The sequence below is a fragment of the Chroicocephalus ridibundus genome, chromosome Z (genome assembly GCF_963924245.1).
Source record: "Chroicocephalus ridibundus chromosome Z, bChrRid1.1, whole genome shotgun sequence".
In the NCBI taxonomy this organism is placed as follows: Eukaryota; Metazoa; Chordata; class Aves; order Charadriiformes; family Laridae; genus Chroicocephalus; species Chroicocephalus ridibundus.
In genome coordinates this window covers 1,288,018-1,309,721 of record NC_086316.1, presented here as the reverse complement: position 1 = coordinate 1,309,721, position 21,704 = coordinate 1,288,018, and the positions used below count along the sequence as shown (strand labels likewise).

Here is a 21,704-nt window from a genome sequence, read left to right as displayed (position 1 = left end):
CTGTAGAATAATTTGAATATTAAAATAAACCTAATTAATTATAAAACCCACAGCATTTAAGCTTTGGTTTTGTCCTTAAATACTAAGCAAAGCACTCATGAGAAATCTGCTCTGCGTTGTTAAGTCTTTGACTAATACACCAACTTTCAGTCCACTGGAGTCAAAAATTATTACCAAAACACAAAAAGAAGAAGGAATGTCAAGGTAGGGAAAAGGGGAAGTCTTCTTTGAATAAGACTTGAAACCAACATTATTTAATCCTATTCACATAAGAATTTACTTCATATGGTGTATTAGGTCTGGCTGAGATGGAGTTAATTTTTTCCCATAACAGCCCTCTTTGGTAGCTAGAAATGTGTTGGTGACACCCCAGAGTTGTGGTTATCGCTGAGCAGTGCTCACACCATCAGGGCTGTCTCCCCAACATCCCCCTCACCCGCAGCCTGGGGGTGGGCGAGTTCCTGGGAGGCGACACAGCCAGGACAGCTGACCCACACTGACCAAAGGGATATTCCATGCCATATGACATCTGTCCAGCCAGAAAAGCTAAGAGAACGGAGGAGGATATAACAAATGTTATTACAACATTTGTCTTTTGGAGCAACCACTGTTGTACTGAAGTCTTGCTTCCTGGGAAGCGACTGGACATCGTCTGCTGATGGGGAGTACAGAATTCAACTTTTGTTTTCCTTTGCTTGCGTGTGTGACCTTTGCTTCTGCTTTATTAAACTGCCTTTATCTTGACCCACAAGTTTTTTCCATCTTACTTTCTCCCTCACCCCATCTTGCTGAGGAGCCGTGCGATGGGGCAGCTTGGTGGGCACCGGGTGTCCAACCAAGGTCAACCCACCACATAGGGAATTAAATCCAACTGCTAAAAAGGAACTGCATCTAATGCCACAATTTCTAGTGTTCTGGAACCAATAAGATGCTTGGTTTATGGTCTTGCTAGCACCAGCAGTAATTCTGTCTGGCAGTAAGTCACTGGCTATGAGTACCATTCATTCCCAGTATTATTTTCAGTTTTGAAGCTACTTTTCTCATGCTATCATACCTACACCAAACTACTAATCACAGTAGTCATGTTTTGCAAGCATCTTTATCTTGTCCCCACTGGGTATTCGTCCTGACAACACAGGAGTCCCAAGATGAGCTTCTCAGATGTCAAGAAGCTCTGTAATCTAAAAACAAAATTGATTTTACTCCCCAGAGTTACACATCAAAAGATATGCTGGAGCAGAGGCAGAATAAACATACCATTTAGTAACACAAAACCGAAGTACACCAAAATGATGCATTCAAGTAACATCAGTACAGTTATTCTCTCAGGTACTAGGAAACTATGCTTCCCACAACTCAATTCGGAAACTGTCTAAATTGACCAGAACACTACCAAAAGAATACCGATGTGTGTTTCAAAGAGTTTTAAGAAGACCTACAAAAGACAGCATACCAGACTAAACATGAAACAGACTCTAAGAAGAAGATTGTTTTAAGACTCAAAGTAGGATCTGGAACTAACGAATCAGAGATTAGGATGAAAGGGATTACAAGAGAAGATTTAGGGGATTCAAGAAAACAGGCAAGTATACGTGGGGAAACCATGATACCACGTGCTTACATCCTCTCTAAGCGCTTTATTCCAGGTAAAGCTGTCAACCATCACCTACAGACACTAAAAGAGCCATACACACACGCACACTTCTATACAGCACCTTTGGAAACTGCTACTGCAGTCAGCTGTTGTTTTCTTGCCCAACACCTACTAAAACTGCCTGTCTGCAATACTCTTCAAATCCATCATGGAGCTGTTGCCCTGTGACTTTAGTCTGGCAAACTCCAAGCAACAAAATTATTCTGGAGGAGGTAAAGGGACCACCACCCTGTAGCCCTTTCAGGTGAAAAACTTACTGTTGCAATAGTTACCCAACACTTCTGACTTAGCCTTAAAAGAACCAGCTTACATTCACCAAAAAATCAACAGGCCTTAAACACAATGAAAGAACACTCTAACTTAAAAATTCATACCAGTAGCAAGCAGCATCTATTTCAGATGGATGTATGGGGGGAGAATGACCAAAGACTATGTGGCAGGGAGAATGTGAATCAAACAATTATTCATTAGCTATCAAAATTTTATACCCTCCCAATATTTTATATCTTGAGAATCACAGTTTTATCACCAGAAAGGAGTTCCAGTTCCCCCATTTCTTTCCGCTCCCAGCTATATACTGAAAAACTACCACCACCTCTAACACTTGTAAGACCTCGCGGGATACTTTACTGCTATTTTTCATCACTTGAGGAAGCTCAGAGGGATCTGAATCACCACAGCTAACACAAAAAATGAGGAATGCATGGTCAGGAGCAGCAGAAAATTAGTATAGCCCACGTCTTTGAAATGACAGCCTGACTCCATTGGCTGTGGTGCCAGTGTTTGACCGCTTAGATGAAACTACAGCATCTAGATGAAACCGCAGCTAGCTGGCTTCCTCTATCTATCTATCTTCAATTCTTCTACCCATTCGGTCTGGTAGATACACAGGAATAACTACCTTTCATGCTCACTTGAAAGAGAAATAATCACTCCCATAGAATCATTTTGGTTGGAAGAGACCTTTTAGATCATCAAGTCCAACCATTAACCCAGCACTGCCAAGTTACCAGTAAGCCATGTCCCTCAGCACCACGCCTACACATCTTTTAAATATCTTGAGGGATGGCAACTCAACCATGCATCACAACTTAAGAGCTCTCCACATATTTTCAGGCTACTACACACTACCTTTCATGCATGGCGTCACAGTGCTCTACATACTCAAAATCCAACCCTATCCTCCTACGCAGGCAAACCTCAACAGACCAAGAACCTCGCCAATAAGGCTGAAGCACTACAGTGTGCAGAGAGACAAAGAGTTAACACTTTCAAATACAGACATACTACCTTTTAGTGCAGGCACATAATCTTCTGTCTTCTTTAAGATTTGTTGATAGGTAGCTATAGCGTTTTCGTATTTGCCTAGAATCTGCTCAACTGCTGCAGCTTTGTAGACGCTGTACACAAGCTCCGGGTTCAGCTCACTTGCTTTCCTGAAGGATTTCAGAGCTGTTGAATAGCTACCTCTGCTCAAGTAAGCCTCCCCTAGAGACTCCCAGCAGTTGGAATCCTTTGGATCAGCCCTGAGAGCTGCCTGCAAACTGAAGATACCAAGATATAAATTTATTTAAATAAAAGGTGATACAAGTTAACATAAACAAATTATTTCCTTGCATTATATATTCTCAAGACACAATCACACAGTTATACAGGACTTTAAAACGCATTATAGTAGTGTCTTCATCTTCAGAGCACATTATACAAGTTTAGACATTGTACCTAATCTTGACTCATTATTCAGTGCTATACTGTGCTCGTCTATGACAAGCCTGTCACCAGGCTTGTTAGTACAGAACATCGGTATGCTGAAAAGACTACTTTGTGCTAATTCTGGAACGAAAGACAGCTTGCTCAGACCCATTTCCCATTGTTTAGTACAAGCCATCCTATAGTCAGCTAACTTATTTTCAAAACTTGCTAAGATCAAAGACCATTTTACCGGGATTTATAGAAAATGACTTAAACCAACCACCAGTTCTCTTACTCAGCCACTGCTTGTGACGGCTGACCAGTTCTCAGGTAGTAAAGTCCACGATGAAGCCAGGCCCATTTTGCTCCACCAGTACTTGCTTTTTCAGTTACCTCATTCAGGATTGACAGAGCAGTGTCCTAACAAAGCACCAAAATGCCAGGTTAGTAAACACATTATGTGTAAGGAACAAAGCTCTTGTTAAAGAAGCACACTCCTAATCCAGCAAACCATTAAACTGTCTAATCTGTTAATTACTGCAATGAAGAAATGTTACAGGGGCTTTTTAAAGCTGGCAGGCTGAGTGGCAGATTAGAGGAGGAAATTATCACATCTAGAAAAGTGATTATTTCTTATGTACCTGTCTTTGCAAATAGACAGTAGCTTCCTGCAGTTTTGTACAGAGTATTTTTTTCAATTTTTCTTTTTTTTTTTTTAAAACTAGAGAATGATACAAATATTTGCAGTAAGTCAGATACTTTGACTTTCCAGATGTTCAAATGGAGTCTGTCGAAGTATGGGTTGCTTTCTTGCTCTGTAATATCATAGGCTAAGACCTTTTTATACAACTATATATGAAATATTTTTTAAATGTTCGGATGCCTTTGTATGCTTTTTGTAAAAGCAGCAAGGTGGAGGATGGAGCAAATAAGTGGCAGAAGTTAAATATGAAGACAAAACTAACTTCCCCTTCACGTTCCCTACTGAAAAAATCCTTCACCTAAATCACATACGTGATGACTACAGTGTTATGCTTGGTTCCCTTCCCCTTCTCTCCAGACAGATTTAATTTGGAACTGAAGCATGAAGCTGAAGCAGGTCCAACTATGAAAGCTGCTAAGCAATGACAGAACATCTGTCTTCATATCTTAAGTCTCAATCACAGAGGAAACCCGAAGTGATTCCTCAAAGAGCAGGATTAACAGAAAAACAAAACAGCAGTAATCCAAAGCCCTGAGTGTACAATACCATGTCTCCAAGTTCCACACTTAAGTCTACAGCTGCTGTTCCAGATTCTTCATCGGTTCCATCCAGTTCAAAAGCCTTTTTATAGCAACCACGAGCTCTACTTTTGTCTCCAGCAATGTCTCTGTAGTAGTTACCTAAATAACAAAAGACACGTCCCAAGTAGGTGTCCAATTTTGCAGCCTATAAGGAAATATGAACACAATATAAAATGGCATTTTGAAGGATTATCCTGATGGACAGGTCCAGTGATAACTACTTGTTCAATCTCTGCTTATCAACTTATTTAAGCTCTTTCTGTGATACATCTGAGTAGCCAAACTTATTTTAAGATTTCAGAGATAACCTGAGCTTTAAATATTTGCAGAATCTGCTACAAACCTCATGACACAAAGCATTTTGTACATGAAATACTAACAAGCTTGTTGTCCTAGGAGAAAACAATTCCTTACTACATCACATCATTTCCATATTCTACTCCATTTCAACCATTATGTTCATACTCTTACCATATTACATCACAATTAGCTTCAGCCTTTTCTAAAGTTTAAGTTCCTTTTTAGATACACTTGCCAAATTGTTTATACTTAAGAAACCCACAGCTCCCAAGCAACGGAAAACAGCTTTGACAATAATAATTACAAAAAAAAAGCTCATACAAAACAATTTAGAACCAAAAGTATTGTTCACTTCAACTACATTCTCCAGTATACTTTGCTGTTACCGAAGTGCAAACAGTAGGCGATGATTTGAGTTGCCAACACCTAATGTGAAGTTAGATGGTGAGCTTACAATGTCTAGAGTCTTATTTTGTAGACTTCCATGTTCCCAATAAAGATGTCAGACTAATTCTTTTGGATTCACATTCTTACCTATGTTCAGAGAAAAAGCCCAACCCCCAACACCCCGAAGATCAGGAAAAGTATATAAATTGTGGCATTTTGCAGACTTACTTCCTTGGACAGACACTGAAACTGTAACAACATTTTAATCTTTTTTCCTTTCTCACTTTTTTTCCCAACTTGAATTTTGCCCTCCCCTTTTCAAAACGTCTTCAAAGATCCACACTGGTAATCTAGAGGCCTCGACTTTACAGCCCTCAAGGAGAGAAGATCGAGAAAATCACCACTACGTTTGGCTAAATCAAAGGCCTCAAAAATTAGGTGAAAAGAGGAAAACAAAAGCAAGGAGATTCCAAGGAACTGCACAGCTCCCTGCAATGCCGTTTTGCACAGCTGAACTTGGTCTACAGGCTCTGGAGGCTTGTATAGGGTAACAAGCAGAAGTCTGTCCTTCCAGTCAGTGTATTTTCCATGTTTGGCTTCTGATACAGGAAACCACTAATTCTACATGAATAGTTAAAGCAGCCTTTACCTTCAAGAACTGAGTGAGTGCTTTTCCTTTGTCTTTTTTTGTCTCATCACTCATGAACCAGTATGTGAGTCCCAGGTACTGATGATACTCTGCAGTTTCGTCCTTTCTTTCAATAGCATTTAGAAAACTAAATAAAAGGAACAGAGGTTGGATCAGAGAAATTCTAAAAAGCTGCAAAACACTATATTCTGTTCTCCCCTCACATTTCCCTGTTAAAGGAAAGAAAAAATAAAACTACCTTCTTTCTGCCTGTTCATAGTTCTTTTGGGAATAATGGATGAAACCCTCCAGAGCATGGGACTCTGCCAGATCAGAGTGGGACGACAGAAGCTCTTGTGAAATCTGCAAAAGGATGTCATTCTTCCCTGGTTATTTCCTCCATGAACCAAGAATTCCACTTAATTTACAGGAATGCCAATACAGCACTAACCTTTGAAGCTTGGTCCATTAAACCTTTGTTTAGATAAGCCCGACCTCTGAGAGCTAAAACCACTGGGTCACTGCTTGCATCCACAATCTAGAAAACCAAGTATTAGAGAGGACCAAGTTATTCTCTCCCCAGATTAGGAAATCAAAGGTATCAAAAGCAGACAGACTGCATGAAGATTAAGGCAAGAATACATTCAGACAGAGTACCCTTGAGAAGCCTTAGACAAAATAATTTTGATGGAACAAAACTCCATCAAAATGGAACAGATAGAAGACTGCAGAGAGCAAGGACAGAGATTCAGAAGTCTAAACAACAAGGAATGAAACTGTGAGGAAAAAAAAAGAAGGGAAGCAACTTTTGCTTAATGCTTAACCATTCAATCTTAAAGTAATATGCTCTTGTTCATGACTAATGACAAGTGAACGAAGGACATGGGGAGTAGGGTTATAACAATAATTCAAATTAGGATGATCAACAGCCACAGAACTAGCAAGAACCCACCAGCACTGAGCAAGACCAGACAAAGTCAAAAGTGACAGCTTCTAAAATTAGAGTAGCGAGTTGTAGAAAAGGCTAAAAAAAAAAAAAAAAGAAAGAAACCAATATAGAGAAGGAAGGAGTGTTTGGATTACACCACAGTTGGTAAGGTTGTCTAAACAACACAGAATGTAAAAGAGAGGCAAAGGAAGAAATACACAGCTTGAGTTTTCAGTACAGAAAGATGACAGCACTTTTTTAAATAAAAAAAAAAAAAAAAGGTTTTAGTCAATGAAAATACCTGCTCAAGTGATTGAATGGCTTCTTCTGCAGCATCAGCATCAGCTATTTTAATCAAAGCCTCTGCTTTCAACTGAAGGATACGGTTCTTCCACCGAAGACTAGGACCCTCAGGAGTTCCAAGAGCCTTAAAAGCTGTTGACAAAGAAAAGTTTCATCAAGTCAAAACAGAAAAAGGAACTACAAAGAGCACCACTGTTCCCAATATTTTTAAAATCTTGTTAATTACAATTTTTCAGTCTAATAGAGCACGACTTAATAGAACAATTTTTTTGACTGCTCTTTCCCATGTTGAAGTAATTGTTCTGTAAAATTTCTATCCATTTAAATTTAGAAGTTAAATCAATTTCAGAAAGGTCCTCTCAGACATGTGGAGAGACTGATTGCTTCCTAGCTGCTGGCCTTTATATATGGAATGCTACAGTTTTCCGATTTATGTTCTGAAGAAACAATGACCTTTCAATAAACAAGTTGTTTTATGCTTCACTGTTAAAGAAAAAAATATTACTGGAACCAGGAATTTAACCCTGTGCCTGTGCAAAGGTAACTTTGTACTTTTCTACACAGTATTGATTACTTCTCCAATACGCAGCATAATCTCACTTCAGAGGATAAGGGCACCTCTGTTGAACTTCAGCATTCTACAACGGCAAGAACTTTCTGAATAACTCAATTAACTGTATTTATTTTCATGTATGATTAACTTTTGTCTGACTTGATAAAGCCAATAAGACAGGCCAAGCATGAAGAATGCTTCCCCAGAATTCTCTCTGACTTTCCACACAGTCATTGGACTCAAGGAAACTTTCTGCATCACCAGCATCTACCAAGGCACAGTAGTTTACCTTACACCTTGCACTGAGAATAAAAAAATTACTTTCTTTGTTCTGAGCCTGACAGCTTTTAGTTTTATTTGGCACTAACCAGACCTCACATAGGAAAACAAAACACTTGATCTTTATCTTTCACAACACTTGTCATTTCAGAGATTTCAAAATCATCTCTTCTCCAGGCTGGAAAACAGGCTACTCGCTTGTTCTCATATGCTGCATTTTCCATACATTTGATCACCCTTATTACTAGTTTATTAACTTCTTCTATTATTTCATTTTTGAGAAGGGGTAGATGGGTACTAAAACTGCACACAGATTTCACCATGCTGCTGAAGTTCATAAAGCAACTGCATGTTGGTACTGTTTCACTAACCATTCCCTTCCCTGTAATTCCTAATATTTGACTTGCCTGTAAAGCACAGAAGGGGAAAGAAACAGTCCTATTTTTTCATACCAAATGATGGAGAAGCACCTTTCTGCTCTCTATTTCAACAAGACTGTAGGATAGTTTTGTGGGAACATTTCTTGACACAACTGCATGATTTTGCATTTAAGACTATGGAATTTTATTCATTATTTTAACACCTAGTTACCCACTCCAGTAACCTCCTCTTAGGGTTTTGCTGTCTGCTTTGAATAGCAGCAAACTTCATAGCCTTATTACTCAACCTTCATAAACGACTAGAAAAAAGGATAAACAACACAGGTATCGATGAAAATGTCAGGGACACCTCCTTCCAGCCTGAAAACAGAAGTTATTACTATACTGTGCTTTAGCTTTTAACTTATTTAAAACAACAAAAACAACAAAACCAAAAAGCACAAAAAAGAGCAATGTTACAACTCTACTTCTTAACTCAAGGTTGCTTACTTTCCTTAAGAGCCTTGTAAGAGATCTTATCAATTACCACCTGGAAATCAGAGAAGACTGTATCACTTCTCCCTTATCCAGATGCTCATAAACTCCCTCAAGGAGGTCTCAAAAACAACTTTACTTTACATACGAAAGCCATGCTACCTATCCTCTACAATCATTTTTCTACATAAATTCCCTAATTCTGTTCTTTCAGTTTAAACTAATTCAACCACTAAACATATTAGGCTTGTCGGTGGTTACCCTGATCTTTCCTAAAACTATTTTTAAAAGTTAGGGTCGCACTATCTACCTCCAAGCATTTGGGTGCAAAGAAAGTCCGTTTAAGCAAGCAATTACAAAATCCCCTTAGTACATCAGCAATTTCACCTTTATGTTCCTCAATCAATTCCTACGTAAATATCTCAGTTCCTTACTGATAATTATTCTTGTCTTGTTTTACAGCAACTTCTACTAATGGTACAACCACAGGCAAGTTGTCTGATGAAACCCCTGAAAGGGAGGGTCATGGTGTAGAATTCACCCTGACCTCTTCCACGCTGAACACAGACAGGAAAAGAATTACCTCATTTTCATTCCTTGTGCAATAAATTTCTTTTTACCTACTTTGTTCTGGTTTCACATTTCCTCTGGCCAAATTTATGGGCCTTTTGAGTCTCCCTCGTTGTCAAGTACTTCCCCTTGCTTTTAATAATTTCCGATGGCTGTTTACAAAGGTTTGCATAATTATACCTCTTCAAATCTTTCTTGAGAATTTTTTCATTGCGTTTGTCCCTGTCAGAAAAAAGTCCACTTTGGCTGCCCCTTCATTTATAACCATCAGATAATGGCTGTATTCACATTAGATATGCATCACTAGATCATAATAACTGCCCTCATTCCCAGCTAGCACAGACAAAGCTTTACACTCAGTGAGACTTTCTGAGATGCAGTTGTACTACACAACACTTCTGCACTTTACATTAACTTGATTAAAATCTTATCTTTTACGTGTATACACGAAGTCTACCAGACTCAAAATTTGTGAGGCCTACCCTTGTAGTTTGAGGTAATTACCTGCTGTTTGGTTAAGTTGGTCAACTACCAGCTGAAGAGGCACATGAGATCACACAAACCTTCTAAATATTAACCATTAGATGACTTTGGTTCTGATTAGACAAATATTTTCTCTTTTCCTGAGACTAAGCAGCACAAGGTCCTTTTCACTGTCATAAACCAAGAGAAGCAGGGGACAGGGGACACCAGCAAAAGCCATGAGACTGCACAAGGCAAAGGACTGTGACTGCTGCTAACTCAGACCTACCACGCAAAGGCAACATTGGCTGGACTACATAAAGTGGTGTACCCCTACAGCTGCTCTTTCAATTAGCAGGCAATTACCTTGATTGCAGGACAGGACAGCATCCCTGTGTTTGTGAATTTTCATCTGTGCCTCTGCCAAATAATGCCATGCTGCTGGACACTCGCTAGTCTTCTGCAAACCTAATAAAAGAAGAGTTTAAAAAGGGCACTAAAAAAGTTGCTAAGGACTGCAAAGACACTGTAACTGGTAGATACTGTCTTGCCACATAATGCTATTTAAAACATATTATCAATCAGATAACAAGACACAGTAATTTCTTCTTTGAGTCTTATTTTAAACTGTTTTAGACGTACAAGCCTCCATGCAGTAAGGCAAAGACAAAGAAGCACCTAAGTTTCTGTTAGACTTAATTTTGCATAAAACATTACATAAACAGAAAAGGAAAAGGGAAAAAGTGAGGAACTATACAACACTGGCTTATTGTGCACTTTTGTTTTAAAGAAGAAAAAAGTCTTTCACTTTGATCGGACATTAACATCAGCAGCCTGCAGACCACTTCATAAAGTTTTTCTTAGAAACCAGAAAAGGCCTATAGAACTTCCATACAGTAAAAAAACTACATCAAGAGCGTTTCACTGAAAATTCCTGATAAGTATGCCTTAATTAAAGATTCAGTAATAAAACTGAATTTGAGTCTTATGATTACTACTAAATAACTACTTGAAGCTTCAATGCCTAAAATGCAAATACTTGGCTTACTGGGACAGACATTATTTCCAAGCTTTATACTTTTACACATTATACCAAGAGCCTTGCCCTTTGCCTTCTCCCCTTCATGAGCAGAGTATTATATATAAAAGTATAAATAAATAAAAAAAAAATCTGGGAGATGTATCTTTTGTCAAAAACGGGTTGTATGTTTTGTCAAAATATCCAATGGCATTTAAGCCAGAAGAATTTGCTTTCCATGGAAGACTTTTTCCTCCTAAGCACCTGAAATGTTTATTTCAGATTTTAGGCAAGACATGTTATTTCACTGTGTGTAAGCTACTGTAGAGTATTGTAGAATATAACGAAATCCACTTTCAGAAACAATCTTATTCTAAACCTGGGTGAAAGGACGCAGGATATCTCAGCATAGCCTGACCGACTCCTAATCACTCAGATCCCAAATGCTTATTCACCCAGCTTTCTCAATAAGTTGTTTTGAATTTTTCATGGCCAGCACAGTGACAGTGAAGAGTCCTATTTTCCCACAAGTATAAACAGTATATTTAAGTATACAAAAGTATATATAAACCATTTTTAAAAAGCTTTGCCATTACAGATTAGTAAGACAAATCTTCAGCAAATCTTGCTACTCTAAAAAAAAAAACCCTCCAATATTTCTCTTTAGATACCCAACACAAGCGTTTACCTAATGTAAGTGTTAAAGAGGTCTTAACATGATGTAACTTTAACGGGAAGTCATCTTTGTTGAGGTATTGAAATGCAGTGACTAGATTAAAGGAGTTGCACTATATTTTACTTCATAAATTCCACATTCCTTCATGCATTGCTGTATTTACTGCTTCATCTAGGTATTTCCCCAGTAACAGTCAGATTAAAAAAATGTTTAAAGCTGATTACACTAAAATACTACAGAGCTGACTATAACAGCAATGACGGACTTCAAAGATATACTTAAAAAAATTTCAGCGCCCAATCAGAGGAAGCGTTGAGTATCTAGATGGTCTTGGAACTGGTAAAGTACTATGCAAGTGTAAGATTACCAAAATAGCCAGCATAAATTAGCTGGTTTTCAAGTTACAGAGTACTTATACCTCATATTACACATTTACCTTCAGTAAGACTCTTAACAGCCTCCCCGTATTTCTTTTCTTGGAGGCATTTTATACCAAAACCGATGATGCCTGGACCACTACTTGCATCCATCTCCAAAAGCCTAGAAAAACAGTCCAGGGCCTCTTCTGACAGAGTACCTAGTTTCAGAAAAAGAAATATTTAAGAGAGTTTTAGATTAAAAAAAAAAAAAGGCAACAGCATACCTTATCTACATAAATATGACACTTATCCTTTGAGCTCAAACGAATTTATTAACTAAACTTTTTCCAAAGGTACTACATACTTATGACCTTCCACCTCCAAAAACCAAGCAGTACTCTAAATACCCAGTACCACCAAACAAAACAGTCAGTATGAAACCTAACCACTCATGTTAAATTACTACAGGTATACTTTATTAATAAAAACTAATTCATCCTATGCTTTTCATGTAAGCCCAGCTGAATGCCCATGTGTCAAAATTTGCCTCAAATAAATCAAAATAATTTCCTTCCAGAGTAGGCCTTATGCACCTACAAATTTGCTGTGATGAGCTTGCTGAAACAGTCTTGCTATGAAACCACATAAGTTAATAACTTGGCTTAATTTTAACTAATGTCACTACATTTTTATGCTTGTGTTTAGCTGTCATTGCAGACTTGGCAGTCCTTGCTTAAAGCAACTGTTGTGACTTGCAGCAACAGTCTTTGAACTACTATTTTCTTTAAAAAATTACAGACTCATTTGACGTAAAGGTTGCCTTTGATTTGCATTTGGTAAAGGTGACTAGTAATGCATCTGCGTTACAAGCCCACGAGTTTGGGGCAGGAAGGACTATGACATGGCTGGAATGACTCAGATATAAACAAACAGGCTTAAAAAACCTAAGCACCATCCTCTCTACCCCAAGATGGCTGTGGGATGGTGAGACCTTGTCAGAGCACTAATATATAAGAACTGCCAACCACATGCTCCTTTTCTGTTGGAAATTAGTTCCTGCACGTTTCTCCGAACTGTAAAGTGTTCTCATGTAGAAATGAGAGTCTGGGCCTCATTGGTCTTCAACCTTTCCAACTGAAGTGAAAAATTCTCTCTTGTTTTATGCTGCTGCGTTACTCCATGAAGCCTGCCTTCAAAACTGGAAAAGGCATTCTTCTACCTAAGCTGAAAACTATTTCTCTTTCATAAAAACCAGAGGGTTTTTTTCCTGATTTTCTTTCCGTGTTTTAAAAAGAAATAAAATCAACTTCTGATGCTTTAAACAATAAAATGAAAGCCCAAAATATAGTAGCTGTCTTTGAAAATGCTAAGAAAGTGCCCAATACTATTGCAATGTTGTTTAGTGAACTACCAAAGACAGCAGTTGTGTACTTCTGACTCCCTGCACTATTGAACACACCATGTTGTGTTTCTTTTACCTCAGAGATTCTCCTTTTCTTAGAACAAATATCTAAACAGATCTGTTTATTCCCTATTCACCAGGCTTTCTTTTCAAGAAAGTTTCACAAATGTTTGTTTGGATGGGTTTTTTTGCCAAGAGAGGCTTTCTGTGTCAAAAGTAACCTAAGATTAGCCAGTCCTCAGCCTTAGAGCACTGGTTAACATTCTCTCTTCCCTCTTCTAAGTTTAAGAAGCTAACCTCCCTTTACCTGGAGAAGCTGCTTTTGAGTTCTGTAAGGTGAAAAGTCTTTCTTTGCGACTTTGTACATTGCCAGAGTTTGGCTTGCAGAAGTTACAGAAACAGCAAATTATAGGGCCAAACACTTCTCAGGCAGAAATGTAACATAAAAGTAAATAGTGCACATATATTGGATTGTGAAGGGTAAAGATTGTCACAAAATGAATTATAAAAGAAATAATTTAAGCCTCAAAAATATATAAGTCCATCCTACTCACCTGACTGAACAAAGTGCAAGCAAAGTACTTCTAAAGGATAACTCACAGTAGGATACAAAGCCATCATATCGTGACAGGCCTTTTCCAACCTGGCCGTTTCATGAGGAAACTTGAAAGCGAAAAAATAAATAGTTACGTGTGTGAATTATCAGATGTGAAATATTACTTCTATTCACCGATGAAGATAGATTAACATAGCCTTACTTTTGACAAGCACTGAATAAAGTCCTTGTAAAGATTTTGGTGGTCTTCACCAGGAACAGTGTCAGCAGAGTTCACTGCATGTTCAAATGCGGTCAAAAGCTGAAATAAGAAACAATTAGGAGTGCAATAAATAATGACTCTAGGAAAACGTTATTTTCATAGAACTTTTCAGTTGGAGGGACCTACAACAATCACCTAGTCCGCCTGCTTAGCCACTTCAGAGCCAACCAAAAGTTAAAGCACATTGTTAAGGGCATTGTCCAAACGTCTCTTAAATACTGACAGGCTTGGGGCACTGACCACCTCTCTAGGAAGCCTGTTCCCAGTGTCTGACCGCCCTCTCAGTAAAAAAATGATTCCTAATGTCCAATCTGAACCTCCCCTGACTCAGCTTTGAACCATTCCCATGTCCTGTTGCTGGATCACAGGGAGAAGAGCTCAGCAAGTCCCTCTCAACATCCCCTCCTCGGGAAGCTGCAGAGACCCATGAGGTGGCCCCTCTGCCTCCTTTTCTCCAAATGAGACAAACCCAAATTCTTTAGCCACTCCTCACAGGACATGCCTTCCAGCCCTTCCATAGTTAAATTATCTGTTATCGAGTTATTATCTGGATCCATCTAAATTACCCAGGTATTATCTGGATACTTCTCATTAAGTTTACACTAGTGCTGTAAACAGGGAAAGTCACAAAGCAAGTTCCTTATCGTGAAGTAGCACTCAAATAGTATCCAAAGCACTTTAATTGTCTAGTACAAGATGATGCAGTAATATACTGCTTCATAATGTAAGATAGGTACAAGGGAGGCAAAGTTTGTAAGAACATAAGATTCCTCTTCATACCTAATCCCAATTCAAAGGACCTGGTACCACAAAACCTAGGTGACTATCCTCTACGGCTAGCTGTCAGCCTTTTCTTGAGAAGTCTAGTACCACTGAACATTAATGAGACAAATAGTCACAAGATTTGCATGGCTTTCGAGACTTCATTTGAAGTCTAGCTACATTGTGCACATCCATCTATGTAGATGAGTAGGAGTGAGAAACATTACCGACTGCTCAGCCTTATTATCCTGGTTCTGTGTGCTGTCTTTCAGTAACTGGATCATCTTCTTCCAAAACTGATGAAGCTCTGCCTTTTCTGCACCTTCCTCCTGTTTCATTTGTATTAGTTTCTGCCATGTTTCAGCCACCTGTCAAGAGGAAACAAATGAATCATGCTGTCACTCTTTAAAGAACTGGAGTTCTAAAACAAGCTCTCCAATTACTGTCAACTCTACCACACTAGGGCAGACAAGAGAGTAACGTTTAAAGTAACAACACAGATTTATCTGCTTTCTGATTAAAGCAATAACAAGTCCCAAAGCATTGTCAGGGACCCGTGCACCTTCCAAGGTACAGTAAAGAAGGGAGGCAACATCAAGAATATGAATTCTGAGTGTGGTTCTTGGAGGAAACCAATAATAAAAATAGACCTGAACAGTCCTCCGGTAAACTCCCAGGAAAAAAAAGACAACCTTGTTGGATCTACAGCACTACTAACAGAAATAGAAGAACAGCAGCAGTACATGTTGAAACTCAGCGTGAAAAAAACCAACAGAACCAAAAAAGAGAAAATAGGACCCTGAAGCCTAACTTGTGGTCTCCTGGTCCACACAGAGCACGCCTGCCTTCATATGCTAAACCATTAGCATTGAATTTCACTTCAGAAACTGGTATAGAAAGAGGCTTTGGAGCTAATTAATAGCCTTGAGCCTGATGCTATGAGATACGAAAAAAATTTCATTTTCCATTGATGAAGGAAAAGGGAGAAGATGACATGGAGTAAGACCATGCACTACCTTGTGAGAAAGCAACCTTTTTGAAGAGTAAAGGAAGAACGAATAGCATAACTGCAAAAAAATAGGTATCCTGTAACATTACTACAGACAATAGGCAAAGGTACTGTTAACGATTCAGACATTTAACAGCTCCACCTCGTGGTAAACTGAAAAGAGCCACGATTATTTTGCAACGATCCTGCTGACACAGACTTCGGGAGTGCTAGGTGAGCTGAAGCCTGGGCTGCCCTGGAGCAGTTCTGACGGTCTGTATCGTTGTGCATGGAATGCAGTACATAAGGCACAGGCAATTAATCGAGTTCAGGTTGTGTGGGAAAGTAATGGAAGACTGGCAAGGAGGAGTGTAAACGCCCAAGTGACTCGCACGTGGGGTACTGAAAAACGCATATATCACACTAATTGTTGTTTAGTTTTATGTGCTTGTAAGTATAACATCTGCACTTAGGTAAAGTAGGTCTGTGATGGATTCAGGAGCACCTTATCCAATGTGTCCAAGATCCCTGCCCTGCTGCTGAAGAAGATCAAAGCACACTGAAAAACGGTGCCTGTTAGAATCCTTGAAATACAGACAAGAACAGCAAGTCTCAGCTCTCACTCTCCCGCTAATAATGACTTTCTTGCTAATAAGTACGCTCTCTTGCTCCGTGGTACCTGCGTACCCTGCTTGCATGCCTCTGCCTAGGTGTTGCTTCAGAGATTCCCCATTCTGTGAGGTACTAAGATTAAACTTGTTATTCGCCTTTCATCTGTGATTTTGTGGTTGTTCCTGCATCCTGCCTGTACTGGCGCACACGGGTTGTTTACAAATTCCACCTTAATCTCTGGCATGAAGCATCAGGGATAGTGTAGGAAGGGTTCACCACAACAGCGAAGGACTAATCAGACACACAGAACCAGCCAAGCTAGGCAAAGGACACCTAACTTGCACATACTGCACATAAATGTGCATTTGGGATCATGCTTGACTTTTAGAAATAAGACAGAAGAAAGATGTTCCATCCTTTCAGCCTGTATAGTAACACCCTTTGCCAAGTTTTGTCAGTTTAATGGATTGAATCCAAGTCCGTCACGCAGTGGAAAAGAAAGGAACATAGTTAAAATCAGTTCTTCCTGGCAGTGGTCCAGAAGGAGACCCTAAGTGGTCTGTGGCCCAAAAAATAGGGGATTCCTTGATAAAGAGTAGTTAGTTCTGATCAAATGGAAACTTCTTGTTAGAAGAGAGAAAGTAAAGTACTCAACCTACCTCTAAATATTTCTTTTCCTGATGATATAGTTCCACAAGCTTGTTACATACATCATACCATTTCTGCTTGTCACCACTAGAAAGGAGGAAGAAAATCCCACACAAACAAGCTAAGTTTTCCATAAAATAGTATAATGTTTTTCAAATTCTGACAAATAATTTTGATTAGATTCAGTTGCCAAATAAATATTTAGAATAAACACTAAAGATTGCCCTAAAGGTTTTATTAATTGCTGCTGTAACTGAGTAAAAAAAAAAATTACTTTAAGGGATTGTACTTTTCTTTTTGAACAATTGTCACATTAAGGAAACAAATCAAACACTCCAGTCAGCTACAGTGACAGCTGACAGTTAGATTTGTTTTAGAACTGTACCTATATGAATCGGGTAACATATGTTCTGTGATCTTAAAGCAGAGAAAAACAAGCCTACTTATTATGCAGACAGTGAACTACCAGAGTTAAACACTTCAAGGCAGTGAGTTTAGACAGAGAACATAGAATAACATTAGAATCCTCTAAAATATTAACCTCGAGTACAATTATTCCAAGAGTTTTTGCCTATCAAAAGCGACAGATCAAGAAACCTTATACAGGTACAGAAAATCTTAGTAACAAGTGCTTACCCACGATGTGACACGGCCTAAAAGAACCAAATTTGCAGATTATCCTGCATATCAGCAATGACATTCACTGAACTAGAAATGTTAGACTGAATTACAGTATGCAATATTCTTTACCTTTCATAGAGTTGCAAGAGCTTTTGGTAAACATCTGCTAAGTCTCCTCTGACATCTGTTTGGTTAGGTTTCTCATATAAATTTGCTAATCCCTTTAAAAAAAATATAAAAAATAAGTAAGATTCGATGTCAACAGTTACGTGGTACGAGAACATTGCAAGTTCTGCCGATAAAAATTATTCCATTGCCTTCAATGGAATAACTGGGATCAAGTGTTAATATAGAAATCTCTGAGCAGAATCTACATTGATGCTTCCGTACAGCCTTCTGAATCTACTTATTTAAAATGAAATGCTTTCCTCACTTTCTTAACTCATATTAACAACTATTTGAAACCTTATTTTACGTAAAATTCAAACCTTATATTATGTAATCTTGTCTGCATAACAGACAATATGCAATGCACAGTAAGTCATACGATAAAAGATCTACGTCGAAGTATCACACTGTCTTTTATAGTAACAGAAAGCCAGAATCTCACTGCGAAATAACTAAGGTAATTTCAACATCCCTTGAAATCAGGCACCAACATTTATACTTTAAAAAGCTATTTATATTGAAAACACTAAAACCTTACCACCTCAGAAAAATATTGATTGTTGGTATCTGAGAGACAGACCTAATATGCAACCTTATGCTCTACATGTCTCCAAATAACACAACAGTATGTTGTAACTATGTACTGTTATAGGTTGTCATGCATACAGCACCCAGCTATTTTAAATGTATACTGTTCTTTTCAAGTAACAACAACAAAATACAGTAACAATCCACTTGATGTCAGAAGCTGGAAAAATAACTTACTAGATAAAACATTTTCTTTCCCATGAGAAAAGCACTGTCAAATACTTCTTGAGCCACAAGCATGGAAATTCCTATGCATGGACAAATTTACTGCACCTGTTTCAATTCATGTTCTCCCTTGCACGTTTCATTGCTATCTAGTCTACACAAGAAATACAAACTTAGGTATACTGAAACTGAAGTTCACCCTGCTATACATATGCAGTCACACATGGCTTTACTTTAGACACACAAATAATACAAACCTCAGCTACTCCAAAGCTTCAGTAGTACTAAGAGCCTAAAAAAAAAAACATGACGCAAGCCTCAGCTCTGCTTTATTCCCATATTTAACTCCGTAGAGACACTTTTCAGAGAAAGAAAAAGTGAATCTGGACATTCACGTACCTGCCACGCCAGTAACTGGTTTGGTTCAAGTTCAATAGCCTTCTTATATGCACCTTTGGCCTGATCAGGCTGCTCCAACTCAGCAGCTGCCAGGCCAATGAATACCCAAGCATTGTAGTTATTTTTTTCTTGCTTCAAAACTGCCTAGAAAGACACAATTTTACGTGAAACTGATGAATGAAATGCATCTTAAAGATACATGTATTGAGTTTTATCACTACAGTTTGGTGAATTATTCTCTATGTTAACTTCTGTATCAGAAGTTAACTCATTTTTAGGAAAAAGATAAGATTAATAACTTCACCTTTTCATGCCAGAGAATGCTTCATATCTGATCTGCTCTGCCAGTAACCATATCTATAGCTCAGCAATTAAAACACTCCTGTCAAGGTCTGGATTAGAAATCCATTTTATTACTATCATTCTAGACTTAATATTCTTATCACCACATATAAGCAAATGCAAAAGGGAAGGGGAATAAACATTTACCTGTGAGCAACTAACATGAAGTTAAATCTGAAAAGGAAGTTAAATCTGAAAATCAATCTCAATTTATTAATCTCAGCTAATGAGGTACTCCACACTCTGCATTACTATACAGCTGTAGGGTTTATGGGAACAGGAAACAAAACATGCAAAAAATATTACCCTCCAAGTAAAAAATTAATTACCTTGCAATGTTTTAAGGCTTCCTTATATTCTTTATTCCGTATTGCATCTCGAGCACTCTTCAATGCTGCCTTCACCTCCTTATTTGACATTGTGGCTACTAAGTAAAAAGGACATATAATTAGTGCTTATGAAAAGACATACTGAACTCAGAACATTGTTCATATCCTACTGTAACTGCAAGAGAGCATTTTAAACACAGAAATATAGAGCAATATGCCAAAATGCAAACAGCGCTAAAAACTGCTGAAACAAATAATGTGGTTAAAATTAGTTATTTACACTTATCTCCAATGCAAGATTAAGTCATTATTCCAAACAGTTAAACAATACAAAGTAGCTATCCCAGAGTGAAATTTTGGTTAAAGATAAATTTCAATAGCAGGAGAGGTGTTATCTGACAGTCACGATAGTCAAGATTCCTAGAAAGACATCCTGCATACAGTTTCTTTAAAAAGATGAATTACTAACCAGTGAACTGAGCTTAAGAGGCATATTGCACTGGACATCTGCTCAATAGGTTCCTAAGGATCAGAGCTGATACCACAGACAGCCTGTCGCTTGTGTTCAGGTGTGCTCCATGATGCTCCTCACCCTTCACACACACTTAAGGCAGACCCTACTTCTGACTACAGCTGTCTAGTGAAAAAGACCAATCACTCAAGGACACAGAATGACAGAACGGTAGGGGCTGGCAGGGGCCTCTGGAGATCACCCAGTCCAACCCCTGCCAGAGCAGGGTCACCCACAGCAGGTGGCACAGGATGGCGTCTCCAGGAGGGTTTGGAGTATCTCCAGAGCAGGAGGCTCCACACCTCTCTGGGCTGCCTGTACCAGGGCTCTGCCACCCTCACAGGAAAGGAGTTTTCCCTCACGTCGAGATGGGATTTCCCGTGTTCCAGTTTGTGCCCGTTGTCCCTTGTCCTGTCCCCAGGCATCACTGAGAAGAGCCTGGCCCCATCCTCTTGCCACCCGCCCTTTAGCTCTTGCTGATCATTGATGAGACCCCCTCTCAGTCTTCTCCAGGCTAAACAGCCCCAGGGCTCTCAGCCTTTCCTCATCAGAGAGGACACATCAGAGGGGCATTCACACTTGTGAAATCTGACATAATCATGCACTGGTTTGATGTAGATGGGTAAATATTTTGCTGCAAATGAACTTTAGAAACACCACCGTCAAAACTGTCTAAACGGATGAGGCTGAGAAACACCACTGCTGGTGACAGCACAAAAAGAGACTGAAAAAGTGACAATCTGCAGAACACAAAAACCTATTAGCAACTGAAGAGCAAAAGACAAAAGTGTGGATGAAGGGCCTAGAGATAAATTAGTAATGAGAGGACAAAGGAAGAGGGGGAATTTCAACGATTCCCTCAGAGAAAATGATACCGAATCTGTCAAACCTACATTGCTCAACAGCTCCTGGAGATAAACGTGCTTCCTGAGAGGGCACAGGCTCCTCGATCACCACAAACAACCGCTTTGGCTGACACTGTCGAGCCTGAGCTCCATTTTCACCTACAGAGAAAAACAGACACCACGTCAGCGTAAAGCCTGTGCCACCTCCGAGGAGCTCGGCTCCGCGGCCCTGCTCCGGAGCGAGGGGCGTCCAGGCCGGGCCGCGCCGGGCCCGGTAACCTCGGGCTGCCCGGAGAAGCGGCTCCGGGACAGCAGCCCCTCCGACGGGTCCGCCAGCTCTCACCGCGGGGGAAGACACGACACGACAGACCGACCCGGACCACCGCCGACCTCCACGGCCCTGCACCGCCTCACCGCCACCTCCCGCCACCGCCGCCGCTGCTCAGGCGCATGCGCGCTACCGTCATCGCGGCGACGCTGCCCAGCCGGCCGCCATTTTGCGCGGGGCCCTGTGGGAGATGTAGTTCCCGTCTCCCGAGGCACGCCCACAGCGGCGGTC

General features: G+C 39.5%; 1 protein-coding gene across 3 annotated transcripts in view; it reads right to left on the bottom strand.

Annotated features, from left to right (window-relative positions):
- The window catches only part of SKIC3 (SKI3 subunit of superkiller complex), a 53,809-nt gene extending 32,207 nt beyond the window's left edge, over nucleotides 1-21,602 (bottom strand). For 2 of the 3 annotated variants that reach the window (XM_063320348.1, XM_063320350.1), the window contains exons 1-18: nucleotides 21,489-21,602; nucleotides 21,194-21,304; nucleotides 19,790-19,887; nucleotides 19,119-19,262; nucleotides 17,928-18,019; nucleotides 17,189-17,264; nucleotides 15,157-15,297; nucleotides 14,108-14,206; nucleotides 13,904-14,012; nucleotides 12,025-12,165; nucleotides 10,261-10,362; nucleotides 7,175-7,308; nucleotides 6,397-6,483; nucleotides 6,205-6,308; nucleotides 5,967-6,093; nucleotides 4,596-4,775; nucleotides 3,642-3,766; nucleotides 2,945-3,198 (exon numbers count right to left, since the gene is read on the bottom strand). In XM_063320348.1, coding sequence (XP_063176418.1) covers nucleotides 2,945-3,198; nucleotides 3,642-3,766; nucleotides 4,596-4,775; nucleotides 5,967-6,093; nucleotides 6,205-6,308; nucleotides 6,397-6,483; nucleotides 7,175-7,308; nucleotides 10,261-10,362; nucleotides 12,025-12,165; nucleotides 13,904-14,012; nucleotides 14,108-14,206; nucleotides 15,157-15,297; nucleotides 17,189-17,264; nucleotides 17,928-18,019; nucleotides 19,119-19,262; nucleotides 19,790-19,879 — 2,005 coding nt within the window. In that variant the 5' untranslated portion in view covers nucleotides 19,880-19,887; nucleotides 21,194-21,304; nucleotides 21,489-21,602. The remainder of the gene's footprint in view (nucleotides 1-2,944; nucleotides 3,199-3,641; nucleotides 3,767-4,595; nucleotides 4,776-5,966; nucleotides 6,094-6,204; nucleotides 6,309-6,396; nucleotides 6,484-7,174; nucleotides 7,309-10,260; nucleotides 10,363-12,024; nucleotides 12,166-13,903; nucleotides 14,013-14,107; nucleotides 14,207-15,156; nucleotides 15,298-17,188; nucleotides 17,265-17,927; nucleotides 18,020-19,118; nucleotides 19,263-19,789; nucleotides 19,888-21,193; nucleotides 21,305-21,488) is intronic. The other variant, XM_063320349.1, reaches the window with a different exon arrangement.
- Between the last annotated feature and the right edge of the window lie 102 nt (nucleotides 21,603-21,704).